This window comes from Hippoglossus stenolepis, chromosome 22 (genome assembly GCF_022539355.2).
Source record: "Hippoglossus stenolepis isolate QCI-W04-F060 chromosome 22, HSTE1.2, whole genome shotgun sequence".
Taxonomy (NCBI): Eukaryota; Metazoa; Chordata; class Actinopteri; order Pleuronectiformes; family Pleuronectidae; genus Hippoglossus; species Hippoglossus stenolepis.
The window spans coordinates 10,602,323-10,622,139 of record NC_061504.1 but is presented as its reverse complement, the minus strand read 5'-3'; the positions used below and the strand labels follow the sequence as shown (position 1 = coordinate 10,622,139).

General features: G+C 40.1%; 3 protein-coding genes across 3 annotated transcripts; all 3 read right to left on the bottom strand.

The window, feature by feature from the left end:
• Positions 1 to 3,088: 3,088 nt before the first annotated feature.
• ube2nb (ubiquitin-conjugating enzyme E2Nb) lies at positions 3,089 to 9,579 on the bottom strand. Its single transcript, XM_035147376.2, has 4 exons — positions 9,422 to 9,579; positions 7,514 to 7,760; positions 6,433 to 6,573; positions 3,089 to 5,252 (listed from the first exon to the last, which is right to left on the bottom strand). The coding sequence occupies exons 1-4, from the start codon at positions 9,449 to 9,451 to the stop codon at positions 5,209 to 5,211; spliced, it is 462 nt and encodes a 153-aa protein (XP_035003267.1). The 5' UTR covers positions 9,452 to 9,579; the 3' UTR covers positions 3,089 to 5,208.
• Positions 9,580 to 11,340: 1,761 nt separating this feature from the next.
• Positions 11,341 to 13,998, bottom strand: mrpl42 (mitochondrial ribosomal protein L42). Its single transcript, XM_035147342.2, has 5 exons — positions 13,864 to 13,998; positions 13,377 to 13,440; positions 12,949 to 13,033; positions 12,111 to 12,274; positions 11,341 to 11,444 (listed from the first exon to the last, which is right to left on the bottom strand). The coding sequence occupies exons 1-5, from the start codon at positions 13,937 to 13,939 to the stop codon at positions 11,399 to 11,401; spliced, it is 435 nt and encodes a 144-aa protein (XP_035003233.1). The 5' UTR covers positions 13,940 to 13,998; the 3' UTR covers positions 11,341 to 11,398.
• A 793-nt stretch (positions 13,999 to 14,791) lies between these two features.
• Positions 14,792 to 19,621, bottom strand: pwp1 (PWP1 homolog, endonuclein). Its single transcript, XM_035147341.2, has 15 exons — positions 19,419 to 19,621; positions 18,880 to 18,938; positions 18,396 to 18,571; positions 18,178 to 18,263; positions 17,830 to 17,926; positions 17,630 to 17,737; positions 17,361 to 17,491; positions 17,107 to 17,174; positions 16,842 to 16,938; positions 16,673 to 16,734; positions 16,448 to 16,559; positions 15,998 to 16,088; positions 15,713 to 15,834; positions 15,495 to 15,600; positions 14,792 to 15,379 (listed from the first exon to the last, which is right to left on the bottom strand). Exons 1-15 carry the CDS (start codon positions 19,482 to 19,484, stop codon positions 15,285 to 15,287), a joined length of 1,476 nt encoding a protein of 491 aa, XP_035003232.1. The 5' UTR covers positions 19,485 to 19,621; the 3' UTR covers positions 14,792 to 15,284.
• Positions 19,622 to 19,817: the final 196 nt, after the last annotated feature.

Here is a 19,817-nt window from a genome sequence, read left to right as displayed (position 1 = left end):
GAGCGTTTGGTCCCGATGAGGTCAACTGTTCTTGTAGACACATACCATAACCGGAACCATGACGACTAAATGCCTAACTCAAATACTTAGGCTAACCTAAACCTATTTTGAACCCTAACCCTAAATGCAAGTCTCTCGCACACACACACAGTCAAGCAAACTATTTATTCTCAGACAATGAGACTGTTTTGTTTCTTTCAGCTCCGAGTTGTCTGCTAATGAAGATGATTTCAAGTTAAAAACGAATTTTAATATCTTCCTCAACTTTGTGAGATAAGGGCTTTTTTTTTTTTACTAATTTCCCAGGGAATAATTAATGGATTTTGATTTAATAAAAATCTGGCATTTTTGGGTGACTGTCTGAATGTGTTTGGAATCTGGTGCAGCTTAATAAAATGTAAAGGGAGTGCTGGGACTTAGCGGAGGTATGCGCTCTACTCTGCAGCATTCTGAGTTTGACATGGAAACTGTTGTTCACCAGCACCTCAGGAGCTATTATACATGACACGTTATCCCTTGTTTGTTTAATGTGTGCATCAACTGTTGAGTAGAAACGTGTTGACGCATGTTTGTCTGGTTTGCATTTGCATGTGCTGTTGACGACAGCTCAGGTTCACGTCCTAAGTGTTTCGGCTGGGAATCTTGACTCCTCAGCAAACTGGTGGTACAGTTTTAATGAGGACACTGGCTGGCATAATGCATAACACCTAATACTGACCATAAAATCAAATCTTAACTTTATTTCTGTTATGTTGTCCTTTATATGCAGGTTCACCCTGGACAGGTCACCAGTGCATCTCAGTGCAAGCATACAGAGAGAAACATTCACACTCACCCCGATGGTAAATGTAAAGTCTCCAATTAAACTAACCCCAATCTGCACGTGTTTGGACAGTGGGAGGAAGCTGCAGAAAACCCATGCAGACAGTGGGAGAACATGCATACTTCATACAGAAAAGGATTCAAACTAGGAACCTTCTTGCTGTAAGGAAACAGTGCCAACCATTTTCCACCGTGCCACCCTTTGGATACAGTATTCTTTATTTGTTTGTAGTGTTAAAATAAAAAAATGTAGATTTAAAATAGAATTGACTGAAGAAATAAAAAAGGGATGCAAATATTTAAAATAATTTTATGGAGGTTGTCAGGTCCTCTCGATTTCTAAAATCCTGGCCCAGCACTGAGGACTTCTCTGTGCGGAAATGCAAAGTATTAGTGGGCTTTTATTTCGAAAAGCACATTTGTTCCATAATGTTTGGTGATTTCACTTTAATCATCCAAAAGAAGTCTTACTTTAAAGTCACTGTCTCGAGCTTCTGCCTCATATATTCTACTCTCACACGTTACACCATAAAGTCTGTGTGGAGGCAGAGCACATGTCTCTCTGTGTGAACAACCATAATAACAGATAATGTGCAGATGCTTGTGAGTTCACAGAAAAACAATTATTACAATAACCAACCTCAGCTACTAACCTCCACTCTGAAGCAGTGTGTCATGTGTGAGCTCACATTTCTAAATAAAAAGCCCCAGAGGGAAGCGTGTGAGGTTATATTCTCCGACCCGAGACTAAAAATACCACCTGCACCACAGACCGTCTGAGGATGGACGGAGCAATAACAAACCCATTCCAGAGATAACGCCCCCAGGGGACGGGTTAATATTTGTCAGATATCTCAGATAGCGAGTTGGGAATCGTTTCCTGCAATTCCACTCAGAGAATGAACAGCATACCAGCCCGAGTGACTCACTGTTGCCACATAAACGCCAGTCGTGATCATAAAACATTGTGAAAGCTTTTTGTTTCTGGTGAGGGAACGGAGGGAAAACACGGACAGGTGGCTGCTAAGCTGCTGAACAGGATACAACTGAGAAGACGGAATTTGTAGAGATTTAACAGGAGCTGATCCAGAGGTGGAAGATTAAATGACAGGAATTAAACGCTGTCAGAGAAACACCATTAGCTTTTATGAGGTGAGATATGAAGGTTGAAGTATGAAGATGTGTGGTCCAGCTACATTTGAGTGTAGCGCCATCTTGTGAAATTATGTGGAACAGCAGGTGAAAGGAGAGAGGTTTTGGCACAAGTGGAATTAAACATGGATGTGAGCAGTTATGGCCACAGGACTTTTTCATAAGGTATTTTGGCATCTGAATTTCAACGATGTAAAATAGGCAACATTATTTTCTAGATATGAAAACGATAAAAAGTCAATATAGTCCAGGACTGAATGCTGCAAAGTGGAATTTGAACCTAAACTTGATATCTAAAACATCAAGTTTTCAAAATTGCTCATCTTGAAAATGGAAGCTCGGAATTTAAAGATGGATTTCAAATTAAAATGTGTCTATATAACCGGCAACCTGTATTCATTGGTGATTGACTTTCAGACTTCGGTATTCATTTTCTCATAAAGTTCAAATCCTGCAGTTTATCTTTGCTTCTGTACTTTCACAAGTCAAAATGTCTACTATGAAATCAGGATCTTTAATATAAAATTGCACTTTGACGTCAGTGGCTGTCAGCCCGGAGCCATGGAGCCTCAGATACGCAGGTTTTTATTCCAATAAATCTCCGCAGCAGCTAATTTCCCTTATTAAATCACTTTCTCTCAGGCTGAAAGCATGAATCTGTGCAGGGAATCACTTTAAAACCAGGATTTAATGTAACTTTCCATTTTGTTTTGCATTTAATATGATGAAAACATGAATTAAGTAAAATGAACAGCAGCCTTCAGTATCCTGTGCATGACTCACTGCTGTGGAAGCATCGGTGCTTCCCTCAGCCGGAGAAGAATGATCCAACTTCCTGCTAAAAACATGTGATGCAGGTTTTACCCAATGTTTCGAGGACATTTCACAACTTCCTTCCACCTGTGGTGAGTTTTTACGACCATGCTTTTTACTGAACTCCTCCTAAAACAGATGATATGGGCTGTAATTTTAAATGTACTGAATGACTGTGCATTAAAAAGCTGTCAAAGCAAACTCGATTCCTCAGAGGCACAAATCAAACCTTAGCTGCACATTTTTTCACCTTTATGGGAACACACACTGAACACAACACAAACCAGACGAGTCTCTTACGTACTTACTCAACTCAGTTTATTTACAGAGTATTTGAAGAGCCATGTATGCAAATGTACTGAAATTACCGACAGAACTCTTCTTCTTCTTCTTTACACATGGGGAGCTGATTAACAAGAGTTAATCTCTCAATACGTTTGATCTAGATGCTTCAAAAATCCAGTGAGTGACTTGGTTTCTCGTTTTTTATTCCTTCAGATTGCGGTCAAGTTCCTCAGTGAAAACAATAAGTTAACTCGGTTGTGGTTGTTTTTTGTTTTTTCTTCTTTTAAGCCGTGCTCCATCTTACAGACGTGAGTAAATGCAGCGGTTAGAAACAGTTATTTAATACTTCGGGGTCAGGACAGGACACAAACAAATCTAAGCAACACCAAAGCCTGCGATATAGTCCGAGAAAGAGCGAGAAAAAGAGAAACGAAAATAAGTTTTACTACAACGTAACGTTACGGTCCTCTCTCAGATGAGCCATAGAGAAGCAAGATGAGCGTGAAGGGTCTAAAGTTACTGGACAACGAGTCACACCGATCCCTCTAATGCACTAACACAGTGACCTTTAAAAGGAAAGCTGTTAAGATCGACAATAAATCAACGCAGAATTTGACGCAGGATTTTCCGTTTTCAGGGACTGCGGATTTCTAGCCAATAGGAAATCTGTAACAGAGGATCTTTAATGAGGAATATTTGAATATTGTATTTGTGACATCACTTCTTCTACCACAAAAGTCCCTCCGGAATCGATTGAATTCACTTGCATAATCATCGCAGATCGATATAGAAAGAGCAGAAGCAGGTTGAGACCCGGTTCGGAAAGTCACGGTGAGAAGAAACGACAACACCTTTGAAAAGAAGCCTCAACTATCCCTTTAAAGAAAAGCACTTCAACTCTCGACAAAAAGAAAAACCCTATAGAAATCTAGTCCTGATGTCAGTCTGGTTCTGGTACATGCCTTCTGTTTCATTAACTCTGGAAATAAAATCGAGAACAGGCAACATAGATAGCATGGACAAACATTTAAAAAAAAAGAAAATAAAAACAGCTCAGATTCCTACACTCTTAAAAAAAAAAAGAAAATTCGTTCTCAACACATCTGTATAGTCTGTTACCTTTCTGGATGGGTCGGGAACGGCTTTTGTTTAATTTTAAAGTGTGTGGAAGCGATTCGCTCACCCTCCCTAAACCGTCTGACCGGGGCTGTAAAGACTGATCATTGAAAGATGAGAAAAATACTTTGAATGAAGGATTATTTTGAGCACAATCCTCATTTTACTGGGCTCATGCACCGAATCTGACAATAATCTGTCTTTACTTTCACTTTGCGAACAATGTTTAGATGTGAAAAGTGAAGAATCACATCCGTCTGGGCCATAAATTGACACTAGCCATCGTATAAATGGTTTAAAAAGTGTTGTGTATTATCTACCAGCAGATCTGGAAGGTAAACTTCTTTTTCCCCTCAAGTCTCTATTTACGAATCTTACATTTCAGATGAAGATACAGTTTAAATAGGACTGAAAAACCATTTGAGGGTGTATTTTCTAAGTGGAACCCCTTTAAATTGACTTGATTTCACATTTAGTAAGTGTAGTAAGTTTCACGTGTGTTAAGTGCCCCCATGAGATGACAGTGAACTACCGTAGCTGCACCACCCATTAAATACGCAAGTGTTGTTAATTGTCCGTATGCACAGACATAATTCATCTCTCACAAAAAGACGGACAGATGTGTTGACAAATCAAGTGTGTTAAAAGAAGGGCAGCTTTAATGTATATTTTGCAAACGTACCAGTATGTGCCTACTTCAGGACAACACATTGCATGGTGGTTTTAAGACTGTAGTGGGGAGGGTGCCATCCTCGGCCCATGCATTTAAATAGCAACACAGAAACAAAATAAAATAATAATAGACATACACACATTTAACGCGTCTTCGAGGGGAGAATAAGTCACCCAGAGGTCTGCAGCAGTGATTCAGTCATTTTCTTTTGAGATAGATTTGGACTTATGATCTTGTTTTTTTTTTCTTTTCTCATTTTTTTTTTTGTGTGTGTCCGTTATATTCAAATGTTGACATAATAGGAGTACATTTTGTGGATCACATTCAGTCGCCTCGTCTCTCTTCTTCTATACTTCGCTGGGGCCCGCGTAGAGCCTGGTCCATGTTCGGGCTGCGGGGAGGAGACACAGAGATAAAAATGCTTGGTGGGTGTGAGGGAAAGGGGGGAGTGACGACGCAGGACTGGAGGATAAGTGAGTGTTGCAGAGGGATCACAGACGTGCACTATCAAACAGCATCCTGACTGAAATAACCCTGGACTATTAGCCTATCACAGATATACGCCAATATAAAACCGTATTTTTTTTACAGAACATATTGCAGAAACAGTGTCAACACACTACTACGCTGTTGTTCACAATACTCTCTGTAGCACGTATAGCAGAGCACATGTCACAGCTGAGCAGACAGTGGTGGTGTGGAATTAAGATGCGTCTACGCGATAAGCAAACTACCGCAGTTTAAATGCAAATGGGAAAAATAACAGATAGTAACAACCTCAAGTCTCAAGCGTCATAAAGTATAAACCTAGAATGACACCATGTTTGTTACCTCTGCCGAGAAAGTTGTTTTAATCTGTGTTTGTCTGTCTATTAGCAGGATTACTCAAAAACTACTGAACCAGTTTCCTTGAAATTTTGTGGCAAGGTGGTGCATGACCCTGAGAACGACCCAATACATTTTCAATAAAATGTTTTTTCCACTTTCTTTAACATGGCGAGACAAGGCATTAGCCTCGGTGGACGTATTCACCTTTCTGGTGTAAAATAATAAACAATGTCTATCAACAGTCGTCTACATAACTAACGTCTATTTAACAGTTAAAACTATTTCAAAATCCTGATAAAATCCATAGTGCACGACTATCAAGGAAAGTCTCTGCTTGTTTTACTTGACCGTCCATCAAGAGGATCACGGGACAAACTCTGAATCCTTCCAACCCATTTTCTCTCGTTTTAAAATGCATCTTTCAATTGAAGACATTGTTTTAAAGAACTGTGCTGCTCCAGTATATGAGCCAGTGTTTCCTGACTAATTATGACAGACCGACGGAGAAATGCATCCAGTTTCTCAAGCTCACTGCCACATTTGTCAGATTAGATCACCAACACAGACACTGAGAGGGTTGTTGTTCTCCACTCAAACCAGAAAAACTGTTATTCAACAAGGCAACACCTGAACTTAAACTGATCTAATGGTTGCAGCCATCTGTCAACGTTTTTCTCAAAGTGGAAATCTGTGATGAAGATAATTGCGGCGGATCCTGAGTGATTTAAGGAAGTGCTCCTCACCTGTCTCAATGGCATGGCTTTCGTTTTTCTTCCACTGCTCTGCGACGTCATTTGCCAGGGGATCATCTGGATTGGGAGCACTTAATAACGCCTGGATAGATAGCAACACTGTACGGATCTGCAGGGCTGGAGACCACTTATCTGGAGGGAGGACCCAAAAAAAATGCGAGAGACATAAATAACGGCTTATGGGTCAAATTTGGAAAGAACGAGGGAAACTTCAGGGTGACACAGCACTGGTAATAGTGGGGAAGGACACTTGCATACTGCAACCACAGTATGCCAGTCACACAGAGACAGAACCAACCAGGACTGCAATTGCTCTGAGATCCTCGTTTTCCTAAAGCTAAATAATAATAATGGAAAACAACTCTGGCTCCGTTAAATCGAATGAATCAAAATCGAGACAGTAACAAACCTTAAGTGCAGATTAGTCTGCAGCGATGTTCAATATCTTAAAGCGAGTCTGGCAACCCCTCCGTGGTTGTTTGCTGCTGCTCTCACCAAATAAATATTACCTTCAGGTTTTCCAACCTCAGAACTTGATTTAATGGTTGTAATCGCATCTGCTTCCAGACGTTTTGTCCCAGCGGAGTGCTCTCTGCAAATAAAACTGTTTGCTTTTCATTCATCCCGCAGTATGACATGGATCTGATTCCATAAGCTGGCTGCCACATTTACAATCTGTTATTCTACACCTTAAACCGCTGGTGTGTACTTGTGGGCTAATTTGGGGTTTCCTATTAACAAGCCTTTACGAGTCTGGTGTTCGATACCGGAAAGAAAAGAGACAAAAAAACAAATACACGAGAGGAAACTCATGATGATCTGGGTTGTTAGTTGTTAGCTAACACATTAGGAATAACAGCTTGATAGCCCAAAAGTTCCAACAGTGATTCTTTCTTCCCTTTCTGGTCACAAATTGCTTAATGTGGATTTAACTGTTTAAGAAAGGAAAAAGCATCCAACCCTAGTGCTGCTGTATGTTGTGAATGTGGTTGCATACTGAGGCAACTACAAAAAAAAAAGTATATTTGCAAGTATTCTCGCTCAGTTGTGTCTCCCTGTCGTGTTTGCTTACCTTTCAAAATGTCTAAACATATTCTTCCCAGTTTGTCGACGTTGGGGTGGTAGATTTTGGTCATGAATCGCACTTTGGGAGCTGCCATGGGATACTCTTCTGGAAGAAATAGTTCAAGTTTAAATGTGCCTCCTTCAAACGGAGAGTCTTGAGGCCCCGCGATGACCACGTGGAAGTAACGAGCGTTCCCTTCGTCGGGCGTAGCCGTGATCCCTGGAACGGGCTCCGCCATCAACCGCTGCGTCTCCTGGGGTCAGAGCGAGAAACACACAATGTTGCTGTTGATGTATTTTAGAAATTACTGCGGAGGTGTTCAGCAGGCAACAGATCGAGGATGTGCCGGATGAAAACATGCAATTTCAACTGTTGACCAATGTTTGGTCGCTCACACACAAACATAAAGACAAAACCACATTCCACAGATTATTGTTTCATACAGAAACGAGAAAAGAAGCTGAGGACTGGGGCTTTTCTCACACTGTGTACCAGCAGCAGTTAGTCAAATGAGGTAATAACACGAAATATAAAGAAGTGTACTATTTGTAGAGAAGTGCTTAAGGATGTATACTGTATTTGTACATTAGTATAAGGAGATATTGAAATAGGTGTATACATATATGTGTATATAGGCAAGTATGGTACAATAAAATATATAAAATAACTTCCCACTACATTGAACTGATCATTTCTTAAATAAGATACAATTAAGGAGTGCTACTAACAACTAATATGTAGATGAACCTGCTTAATATACTTAAAACACACAACTAGACATGAAACAAGTGATTTAAGTATTATTGATTAAAAGTGACTACATTTATCATTAATTCATCATAACAGTTGCCCAAAAATGTACACCTATTGTCTTATCGATTGATAAATGCATAGTTTTAGCTGCAAATCAGCATTTAATCCATTTTTAATACGATATTTGGGTTTAAAGAGGATTAGAGTTGAGGTATTTCCTCATAAAATCCTGAGGTTTGCTGCAAATCAACAAACCACAGTGAGGCAAGCAGGGGACGAGAGAAGTGAAAATAAGGAAGTGGGACATCTTTTCATTTTTTTTTTTGCAATTTCATAAAGCAGGTGCATCTGCAGTCAACAGGAAGGAAACTGGTTGGATCTCGTTGTAAATACGATTCCTCTCTGTCTTGTGGCCGGGAACACAAACTGCGGGTTTCCCACCGTGGCAGCTGAGCCGGGTTTTCCCCGTGTCAGCGTTACTTCTCAGGCTGTTTAATGGAAGAAAAACCTGGAGGAGAAATTGCTGCTGGATGTGGCGGAAAATACCCCCCCACCCCCCGGAGGATCGCGCCCACCGCCGGGGCCTGGTCCTGCGAGGGGGAGTCTCGGGGAGGTGGAGGGAGGAGACCGCAGCTCCACCGGCCCCAACATCACACCCCCCAGGTCCGGTTAAACACAGTGAAAGCTAGCAGGAGCGTGTCTTGGTCTCCGGGGGTTTGGATGACCGGAACCAGCGAAGGGCAGCGCTCCACCTCAGCGCCAGACATGTGTAGCAATCAGCTCGGCTGCAGCTGCTAGCCTAGCTTACTTAGCCAGTCCATTCATATGGCGATTTGACACAATGTGTTGATTCGCGCTGCAGATTAGCAGCCCGGTGCTAATGCGGCTAAGATACAAACACGAGCACCGAGCTACTGGAGCCATTAAACCCCCCCGACGAGCAGAAGGGAGTGAACGGAAGTGACAAACACAACACTTGCAGACGCGGAGCACCGATGCTAGCTCGACACCTAGCTAGAGGCGAGCTAACGGTGCTAGCCGCGCTAACGTCAGGCTGGAGACGCAGAGACACAACGTCCATGATCGGGATTAGAATGATCTTCACGACACAAACACGCGGGCTCGTTAACCTGTGAACACAACGTCCGGTGAAAAATGTACCTTTATAATCCTACGAGGCAAACCGGCCATCTTGTGTTAGCTATTGTATTTTTAGCCGTGGACTCTCCTTCTCTTCGGGTCGGACTGACTGAGCTGCCGGGGCGGGGACAGATCACTCGCTCTTCCGGTGGCTGCTCACAGCGAGAGGATGCTGCTGTCTGAGTATTAAATATTAACAGTCTATGTCAAATATAGTACTAGTACTACTTGTAATAAAGTATGAATACCACAATATATTAATCTAATTGATAACCAGGAGCAGTGTATCAAAGTATGAAACATGTCACTTCCTGTAGCCAGCAGGTGGCGCTGTAATGATGAGTCAATATTGACACATGGATCTGATCAGGGCGGGACTGAATGTGTGAATGAGGTTTGACGAAAACGCGAAATTCGAGGTAGTTTATATCTCCATCTTGTTGAGATGACATTCACCTCAATTTGAAGTTGATCTGATGAAATCCCTGGGACAAGTTCGTCAAAGTAAAAATGTGGGAAATGGCCAAATTGACCACTAAATCCAAAATGGTCGACATCCTGTTGCCTTTTTCATAATGCACTGAGAGACTTTTTTGTGCATCTGGTTATGATACACAACTGTCCTCATTTTCGTGAGGATCGGTGAAAGCTAACTGAGGGGCTTTTCCGTAGGTGGCGCTGTTGAGCCATTTTGCCACGCCCATTTCAAATTACTCCAGAATACAACTACTTTTTGGGGTTTTGAATTTCCTTCAAACTTTGGTCGGAATTTGAGCATGTCTAGGCCCTGAAAAAGCCCCAAAAGGGAAATAACTAGGGCTACGTTGTAGCACTAACGGCCCGAGCACAGGCATTTTGAAGCCTGTTGCGGTCGGTGGAGAGAGCGATCAATAGGGCCCACCGTTCGGTGCTCGGGCCCTAATTATTTAGTTACTTTTGTACTTTGTTACTTTTTAGTTACTTTCGTACTTTTAGTTACTTCGTATTTTAGTTACTTTTGTACTTTTAGTTACTTTTTAGTTACTTTTGTACTTTTAGTTACTTTTAGTACTTTAGTTACTTTTTTACTTTCGGTACTTTTAGTTACTTTCGTACTTTTCGTTACTTTTGTACTTTTCGTTACTTTGTTACTTTCGGTACTTTTAGTTACTTTCGTACTTTTCGTTACTTTGTTACTTTCGGTACTTTTAGTTACTTTCGTACTTTTAGTTACTTTTTAGTTACTTATTTTGTATTCTCCAAAGGCTAATTTGGCAGGTGAACTTCAGGAAATTGGTGGAAAGACCTTGTTTTTTATTAGTTTTCTTTTATAAAACTATCTATACCCGTCTGCATCTTGTTGTGATGTCCATGACCTTGAACACTTCACCACCACACATCAACCGTTCTCGTCTTTTCCATTTGTTCCTGCAGATGCTGTGAAGTATCTTGGTTGTTGTGCTGCAGAACTGCAGCAGAATCAGGGGCCATTTTCCCCTATCTCTTAAGAGTAAATCAACAAGTAGGATGCATTTACTTTAAATGCATGATCAATTATTAATGGTGCATTTAATTCAAGTCCAGAGCTGGTGTTTAATAGTTTAACGGCTCTGCCCTTCCTGATGCAGGTTTCATTTCTGCTGCAGGGACAGTAAAGATAAAACAACAATTAGCCGCAAATTATTAAAGCTTAGTATCAACTTTGAGATTTAAGAAGAGATTATTGATAAAGTAATGGGGTCAGAGCAGATTGGTTGTCATACATTATTATATTAGGGAAACTGGTCCAAATCCATTAGATTTAGAATAAAAAAATGACGGGAGACAATATAGAAGACTCTAAAATCTAGGGCAGCAAAGTGATCAAACCAAACTAAATAGAATTAAGTATAATTTTAAACCCATATATAGTATTTGTTTCATTTACAGCAGCACCGACTGACAGACCCGTGACACCCAAGTCAATATTTAACAGTTTATTATACATCAATGTGACAACAACTCAAACAAACATTTCAACTATCTGTCCTTTGGAGGATTCTTCTTCATACGTCTCGTGTGGTACCTGCAAACAAGGAAACAGAGGGAAATTATTTTTGACCTGTATCCACAGAGGGAATTCTGACAGGGTGACACATTTTCTGCCAGCTCTCCCACTCTGACTCATATTATAATAAAAAGGACAAAGGTTACTGCACACGTAAATAATGGAGCTGATAACCAAACTGCACAAGTCAATAAGTAGAAATGAGGATGAGTGACTAACTCCTCCTTTTTAAGTTTAGATTTGAGAAAATGCTCCTAACTTCTCATTTACTGGTCATGTGTCAGTTATAACAACATTTAAAGCCACGTAGAATCATTTTCGTTCTCATTCTTTTATCTGTCATGCTGATTTGATCATATAAAAAAACACATGGATCCGAAAATGTAAGCGTCTCAGATCATAATTAAGGTGGTCTGACCAAGTTGGAACTTTTTGGGGTAGGCTCTGTGACTTTGACTGATCATATCTCCCTAAACATTCAGTAGGTCACCTTTCCAGCTCCATATTCGTCTATGTATGCTAGCTATTTATATTCAATTTCTACTAATAGATCCATTTTACGTAAATCTTACACACTGAACCTTTAAGAGCAACACACGTTTCCAGCTGTAAATGCAAATACATAAAATCATATGGAAAAGGGTCCAGAAGAATCCCTGTACTAAAGAGTGTTGTGTTACTTACTGTCCTACTGGATACCACCGGTGTTTAGTGGTGAAGAACATCTTGCTCAGCTCCTCGATAGTCGGCCCCTTCTTGTCATTCAGCACCTCCTTGCTGAGACGAGCCTTCAGGACCTGGTCGTGGGTCTCAACCGGGTTGGTTATAGGGTCGGGTCGTTCTACAGGCTGCAAAGATTTAGCATCATCAGCACGTTTTCCTGTTACATATCTCAAATCTATGTTCATTTCCAACAATCGTGTAACATTTTCCTTCAATCTCCCTGTGCTGCCTATTTACATTGATATATTTCTAATATATATAAAATCTGTGACAGCAGAGTGCAGACACGTGTTTCAGATCCGTTTTCAGTTCTGCGTTGTTGTTGTGGTGTATTTTTCTATTTAACTGCAGTTTGAGAAGTGAGTCAATGTTTTGTGGAAGCTCAGGTGTGAGTGTGGGTAGCTGACGTCATTGTGGTCTCACGGTTCCACCTTGTGGACAATTTAGTCAACCCAGGCCTCCTGCTGGTCATTTAGCATTTATAATTGGTAGGTTTATTTCCCTCTTTTTAGAGACCTCACAAAAACTCATGCCCAAATGTCATCTTGAAATTCAGATATTTTTCGGGACACCCTTTAACTTGAATTTCTGGAGGACTTATGATTTATGATTTGAATTTCTAGAAGCAAAGTAGAAAAGAGAAACCAACGTGAGCTAATCTCTAGCTTTTACAGAGGAAAAGTTTTAGGAATCTTAAAAAAAAGATTCACAGTCAGTCATCAAATACAGATTCATTAGTTATCAGACAGAACATTGAAATAATAATATTTCTGAGATTAGACAGAAAACTCTCTCTTACTAGTGTAAATTCATAAGGAATGTCGACGGTGGGGTGGTAGCACACGAAGGTTTTCCCATCGGAAGTCACGCCGATGTCCACGTTACTAAATCCAAGAGATTGGAGAGTTATTACTCAGATCACAGTTATACCTTTATAAATTAGAAACACATGATACACTTGGATTATAAAACCACAGCAATGCTACAGTAGAGTAAACTGTGTATGTAAAAAATCTTCATAATAATATGTAGCCTTGAAAGAGCTCTGAAAACTTAAAAATGCTTAAATAAATACTTCATTTCTGTTCGTTTAGCAGGTTAACAAGTGTTAAATAATGTTCTTATTCATTACAATTGTCCCATGAGGGTTTACATGTGACCTAGACCTATGAATATACAAAACATTATTTTTTAAAGTTATATTTAAATTACAAAGAGTTTAAATACCAGTTTGGCCCTTGAGCTGAAGGATCACTGTCACTGGACGCGTGTCGAACTGGCACCAAACATCCTGCAACACAGATTTAACAAATATATCAGATTAAATGAGAGAAATAGACACATTTCAACAACTTGGTAAGAAATTCAGTTTAGAAAATCTTTCAATTTTTGAAAGCACAATTCACTCAGCACACATTTCATGTTATTTATATGTTATTAAAGATAAAGAACTGAAATGTAAAGTCAAGAAGTTCTGACGCCTGCTAACAAGGCAACAGCGTTAAAACACTATCTAATACTACTTACTGTACTACAATACTTTATTTATATAATATATTGAACATGTTTTTAAACGTGTTGTCCTACTTGTGATAATCTCAAGGTTAGCTCCTGTTAGCTTGTGCTGCCTTCACGCTCACAAACATTAAACTCAGTCAAACCAACAGGACGTGTGATATAACTAACTTGTTAAATCCACATTGATAAAACTCACTCTGCACATGTCGCAGTGTTGATCCTGAAGTGAACCGAGTTAAGAGACGGTTCAGTTTACACAGAGGAGCCGCCATGCTCAAATCATAATGAGTCCGTCACTGAAATGGGTCCGTGTTTGTGCAAAGAATCAATCACAATAGTTCCACTTTGCTTGAGACCGTCACAGAGAAAATGAAAAATACACCATTAATTCTACTTTTCTATTAAATAAACTAATGTACTGCTTTACACAGTTTTATACATATAAAGCTTATAGCTGACGAACTCTCCAACCTCCCCACACACAGCGCAGAGTGTCATTTCGGGAAACATTTAGTCCATCTTAAGGGAAAATCATGGTTGAGGCGTTCTTTTCATAGCATAACGGTTTCAAATTTTATAGAAAATAAGGACAAAACCTCATCTACGGACAAGTTTTCTTTTAGTACAACAATGTACTATTTTACTAATGTACTATTTACTTATAATATACTATTATACTGGTGATATAATGGGAATTTACCATTTTACTGATAATACACTGTACTAGTGCACTATTATACTGATAATATAATGGGATCCAGGTGCAGTATATTCTATAGGGAAATATATGCAAAGTGCTTGGTCAAATGATTTTCATTAAGCTAAAATATATCTGTAAATCTAGTTCTATACTGCTCAAAAACACAAAACACATTTATTGTGAGATTCAAACACCACCTGGATGAAATCACAATAAAGAGACTGTACTGTTCTGGTTCAGTTGCAGGTTACGCACTTTATATTGTTAGAATCTTTATAAATCAAGACTCCAAAACCACAAATTAAAACAAATATGCACCGGCTGCAAATCAGGTGAATCCATGTGAACCTCATGACGGGATTATGTTCCTGTTAGGAGGTGGATAATACCTGGAGAAGACAGTACTGGAGTAACATAAGGTTTATACATTTAAAACTGTATTTATTGATGACGCAGTATTTTGAACAGTCCATGTTTGTGCACAGATCTTTGTACACTAGGTTCGATTAATATTTCATTTTCATATGTATTATGATGAACATACATGTGGGATAATAGAAGTTATAACCCAGTTTCTTGTATACTTTGTGAAAACTTAACATATTATTTGTACATCTGTACAAGTCAAGGCAAACTGTCGGGAAATCAAATAAACAATTCAAACAGAAATACAAATATTTGAATCCTTGCTTGCACATTTTGCTGGAAATATTCACCTGTATGAATATAAGAACATTTTAACTGAACAAATTTCAAAGTCTTTTGAACCTTTTGGCCCCAGTTTCACTGAGGCCAAGTGTCTCAGCTTCAGTTGATCCTTTTCCTGCAGCACTACGAGGAACACAGCGACAAGCGGAGCAGCTTCATGACTTTCCAGGGAAGCTCATGTTTATTCGTGTTTACAGGCTGCTGCTTCACTAGGAGACGTCCATCTCTGCTGCGGCTGCGCTGCTGGAGGCCTGAATTCCTGTGTTCACCACCAAGCGCTCCCGACTACCAAACACCTCAGTCACTAGAGGAAAAAGTGAAAATGTATGAATTAAGCAACAAATTATTAAAGCTTTTATCGTAGTTCAATGCACAGAACATATGAAAGAAAAAAAAGAAATGTTAAGAGACAACTGTACCTGCTGCAACATCACTGATATTCCAAACCCTCAAGCCATCCCTCTGTCCTCCAAACGCATAGACGAAAGGCTGATCAGGGCAACACGATGCACAGAACAGCACTCCCTGTTCACAGGTGAGGAAGATCGTCATTATGACACCTTTAACTAACATTATCATACCTCCAAAACAGAGAGCGACAGAGAGAGAGAGATCTTCACGCTGTATAAGTTTTTACCATTTTCATGTCCCGTGTATGCACCAGATTGGGTTTGTTTCCCAAAATGTCCCAAATTTTAACGTGTTTGTCGGCCGACGATGTGACCAGACATCCTTTAATCTGGCTGCTGAGGGCCAAACCTGCAGAAATGTTAAAATGTTTCAATCATAGTTTCATTGTACAGTCAATGAAGGAACAAAGCAAATGTGAACATGTTTGGATAATAAACACATTTTGCACTTTGATCATCTCACACACACACACACACACACACACACACACACACACCCCCCTTGTACCTACCTGACACCTCTTCATCATGAGCCCTCAGTGTGAAAACAGGTTTATCTGAGCGTGCGTCCAGACAGTAGACGAAGCCGTCTTCTGTGCTCGCCTGAAACACAAACACAATTTACATTTGATCACTGAGCTTCTCAGAGGTAAACCAGACCAAAGAAGTAGAAACAAGTTCTGTTGACCAAGTACCAGTGATGCACCAGCTTGATATATAAATGCAATTTGTGGCATAATTACTATTTAAAACTATTAGTTGCGTCCAATGTGAAGCTTGTTGTTACTGTGGTTTTGCTTTTGAATGATTATTACCATTAATCAGACCTGCCTTCAAAATGTATGAATGAATATGAGGTTTAAAAAATGGATTTATTCAAGTCTGAGAGGAAACTTGAGAATCCTCAATGTCTTAAAAGGTTTGTTTTCTTTAGAATCCAGCAGGAGGATTTGAGCCCCTACCAGGAAGTTGCAGGGTGAGAAGTGGTTCCAGACCAGACGCTCCACTTGACCACTAAACCTCCAGGTTCGATAGCTGGTGTCTGGACTGCGGCAGTCGTACAGGACCACAGTCCTGAAAAGGGGAAATATTTTAGTGTTGAATCTTGAAAGAACTGTGGATGTAAAACCTTGTGTACAATATTTATTCCATTCACTAAACTACTGATGAAACGAGATGACACTTACTTGTCATATGATCCTGCTATCAGAGTCTGGGCCTCAAACGGGTGGAATGATATCGTCTGAACCTGGAGGACAAAACATTTTGATGTCTAGAAGCTGCAGATTCTGAGGCTGCAGGACCCAATAACCACAGTGCATCACATTAGCAATGTTCTTTTTGAAAATGAAGTACCTTATCAGTCTGTCTGCGCAGAGTTGTGGCTGATTTGCCCTGAGACAGATCCCACAAGATAACAGTGTTGTCTGCTGATCCACTGGCCAACACAGTCCTGAGTAAGAGAAGGTGTATTTGTTTGAATGTTTACACTGAATTTGAGTGTGCAGAGTAACATAACATAACATAAAACAATTTGTACAGAATCCCCACTAGGATTTTACTTTCTCCAGTATGGAAAGAAAACACATCAGTGAATATTCCCAGGCCTTGGAGAACTGACCTGGTCAGTGTGTTCCAGGATAAATCCAGCACTGCATCTGTGTGTCCCTCCGCAGGCTCTGCTGCGCCCTGTTTTCACCAAGAACAGCAGCACATAGCAATATGTTAATGATTATCTGTGGGAAATAATGCAGGAGAACAAGTCATGGATGTCCGACAGGTTCTGTAACTCTCAGAAACCGACTATACCCAGGTCACTCGCTCTCGTGATACAGATGCTTGTGTATCATTGAGAGACACTGAACAGGTTCGTACCTTCTTGCTCTTCTTTTTCTTCTTTGATGCTTTCTTGCTCCCCAGAGAGAAAACTGGCTCCAAACAGTCCACAACATCCAGGTCCCACACATCTATCTGAGGAGTCATGTTGCCCACAGCGGCGTAGTTTGCTACAGGGAGGACACACAGCCCAGAGATTTTTTAAAATGTTGATTTAATCAGGAAATCTCTTAAGATACATTAAATATTTTGCTAGACAGAGAGAGATATTCGTCAGAATGAGGTATATGACTCAAGGCTTTGCTTACCTGTTCCTTCTCCAGTTGGGTCAAAGTTGAGCCACTCCACACACAGTGGATAAGCTGGCAGCAGGATATCATGATGCACATACAGAGATTCCTCCTCCGAGTTATAAACTGTAAAAAAAAGACACCAACTGTTAAACGCATATTTAAAAATTCAATATTTCCTCGTGTCACTCTGTCATATCACAGATGAAGATATTTACTGTGGATCTCCAGGTTGCAGCAGTCCTTCTCGGCTCTGCCCGACAGGATGAGATTGTCGTTGGGCTTGATTTGGAAATCTTCTCGCTCATACTGGTCCTAGAGGGAAGAAGGAGAAACCACAATAAGCAAGATAAATCCGAACAACTCCTATAGAATAACAACTGGTTTCCTTTAAGACCCCTTTTCATAGGTTTAATCAAATAGTACAACTAGCACCAGAGCTAATAATCGTGATATTGATTTAAATTCGCATATCTCCCGGCCCAGGCTGTCCGTTGATACCAGGATTTAGGTACCGAGTTTAACTTTACTGAATCTTAATGGGTGTAAGCACTGTGGGAACTCACTGTATCTTTAAGGGTGATGTAAGGATCCTCCTCATTACAGCTGAACACTGTGAGTCCGGCCAGACTGTCACCAAGATTAGCCGTCACTAAATTAAAGAGGAATGAACAGTAGATGCCAGGTCAGACAGAAATGAAGCGGTAAAATACAATAAGAAGAAATTAGTTGGGACAGTAAAAAGCAAAAATACATATATATGGTACACAAACACCTGACTCACCTGAATCTTCTTCATCGTATCTATCCAGGCCGTACTCCGCCAGACCATCATCTTCCTCTTTTCCGTCTTCGTTCTCGTCCTTTGGAACTTCAGCAACTTCAGCTGTGATCTCATCAGCACTCGGTTCTGCAGGCAAACCTTCATCATCATCCTCTTCCTCCTCAGCTGCTAGAGCCCTGATTAAAGGAGTAGAATAAAAACAACTTTACATCGGTTTCTGTTGTTTGGCTTGCAGGGCTGCAACTACCCAATTATTTATATTGTTAGTCTATATAAAGTAAGAACAGACTGAAAGATGAAAGTGAATTTAATTTATACTTGAAATTATTAAAAATTTGGACTACAGACAAATTTGATGTCATTGTACTTTCATTTTAATTGCCAGCGTTTCAGCTCCTGACATTTAGACACATATTCTGATGATGGAAAGAGAAGAGAACCGAGGCACAAACTGAGGTGGTGAGTGTTTTCCAGCCCAACGTACCCCAGGTCCTGTCTGGCTTCAGCGATGATGCGTTCCAGCTCCTCTTTACTCAACTCAACCTGAGGAGGAGTCACATGAAAGTTACTCAAACAAGTTAATAAGCTCACGTGAAGAATTGTTCATCAAGTACGTATTTAAATGTCCAGTTTGATTTAAAATAACTCAGTTTAATATGTCTGAATACAGACATTTAAAACCTGTCACCCCCACAACCAAGGAAAGTTACGACTAAGGAATTAAAGATGAAAAAGACACGTTTAACTTGTTGTTAATAACTTTACAAAATGTCTCCAGCATCTTAACTACGAGATGTTTATAATTCGTCTGAACAACTTTTCTTTTGTCATTTGTGTCACTTTCACAGTTTTAACTCTGTTTCTGTATATTTGACAATAAAACTACACTTGTTCTAGATCTCAAAACGAAGCGGAAGTCATTTTAGTTTGTGTTTTGTTTTTTCAAATGACTAAAACAACAGTGAAGCTGCCATGTTGACACATTAGCCTGTAGCTAACGTTAGCTCGTCGCTAGCTACTCACTTTGTCCGGGGTTTCCTTGGAGACGCCTCTCTTCACCCAGCCTACACATGTGATCTGTGCACTCATCGTGAACAAACTCCGATTTAAAATCACATAAACACAATAAAGTGTCTGAGGCTGATCCTTCAAACCGCTGCAGCTCAGACACGCACACAGTGGGCGGACATGTGAGTGTGAACGGACCCCGTGTCGCGTCTCTATGACGTCCTGACGGCGTCAAAACATTTGCCGGATCAAAAGTAGAGATGCAACATACAGGAAAACCCCATGAACACAAACAGCTCTGCTTCAACACTTCTTTTTATAATATGTAACTTCAGCAAGAGAGCAACAGACATTAAACTATTTAAGAATTATTAAGGAACTGAGAAACCATAATCATAATCTCAACCATCAAAT

Coding starts and splice junctions, on each gene's coding strand:
- pwp1 (XM_035147341.2), bottom strand. CDS start 19,484: ATGAGTGCACAGATCACATGTGTAGGCTGGGTGAAGAGAGGCGTCTCC. Junction 18,572..18,879: donor GAAGCCAGACAGGACCTGGG/GTACGTTGGGCT, acceptor TCCTTTAATCAG/GGCTCTAGCAGCTGAGGAGG. Junction 18,264..18,395: donor ATACGATGAAGAAGATTCAG/GTGAGTCAGGTG, acceptor TCTTTAATTTAG/TGACGGCTAATCTTGGTGAC.
- mrpl42 (XM_035147342.2), bottom strand. CDS start 13,939: ATGGCGGCTCCTCTGTGTAAACTGAACCGTCTCTTAACTCGGTTCACT. Junction 13,034..13,376: donor TCAGCTCAAGGGCCAAACTG/GTATTTAAACTC, acceptor TCTTGGATTTAG/TAACGTGGACATCGGCGTGA. Junction 11,445..12,110: donor CGGTGGTATCCAGTAGGACA/GTAAGTAACACA, acceptor CCTTGTTTGCAG/GTACCACACGAGACGTATGA.
- ube2nb (XM_035147376.2), bottom strand. CDS start 9,451: ATGGCCGGTTTGCCTCGTAGGATTATAAAG. Junction 7,761..9,421: donor TGCCTCGTAGGATTATAAAG/GTACATTTTTCA, acceptor CTCTGACCCCAG/GAGACGCAGCGGTTGATGGC. Junction 5,253..6,432: donor AAGCCATGCCATTGAGACAG/GTGAGGAGCACT, acceptor TCCTCCCCGCAG/CCCGAACATGGACCAGGCTC.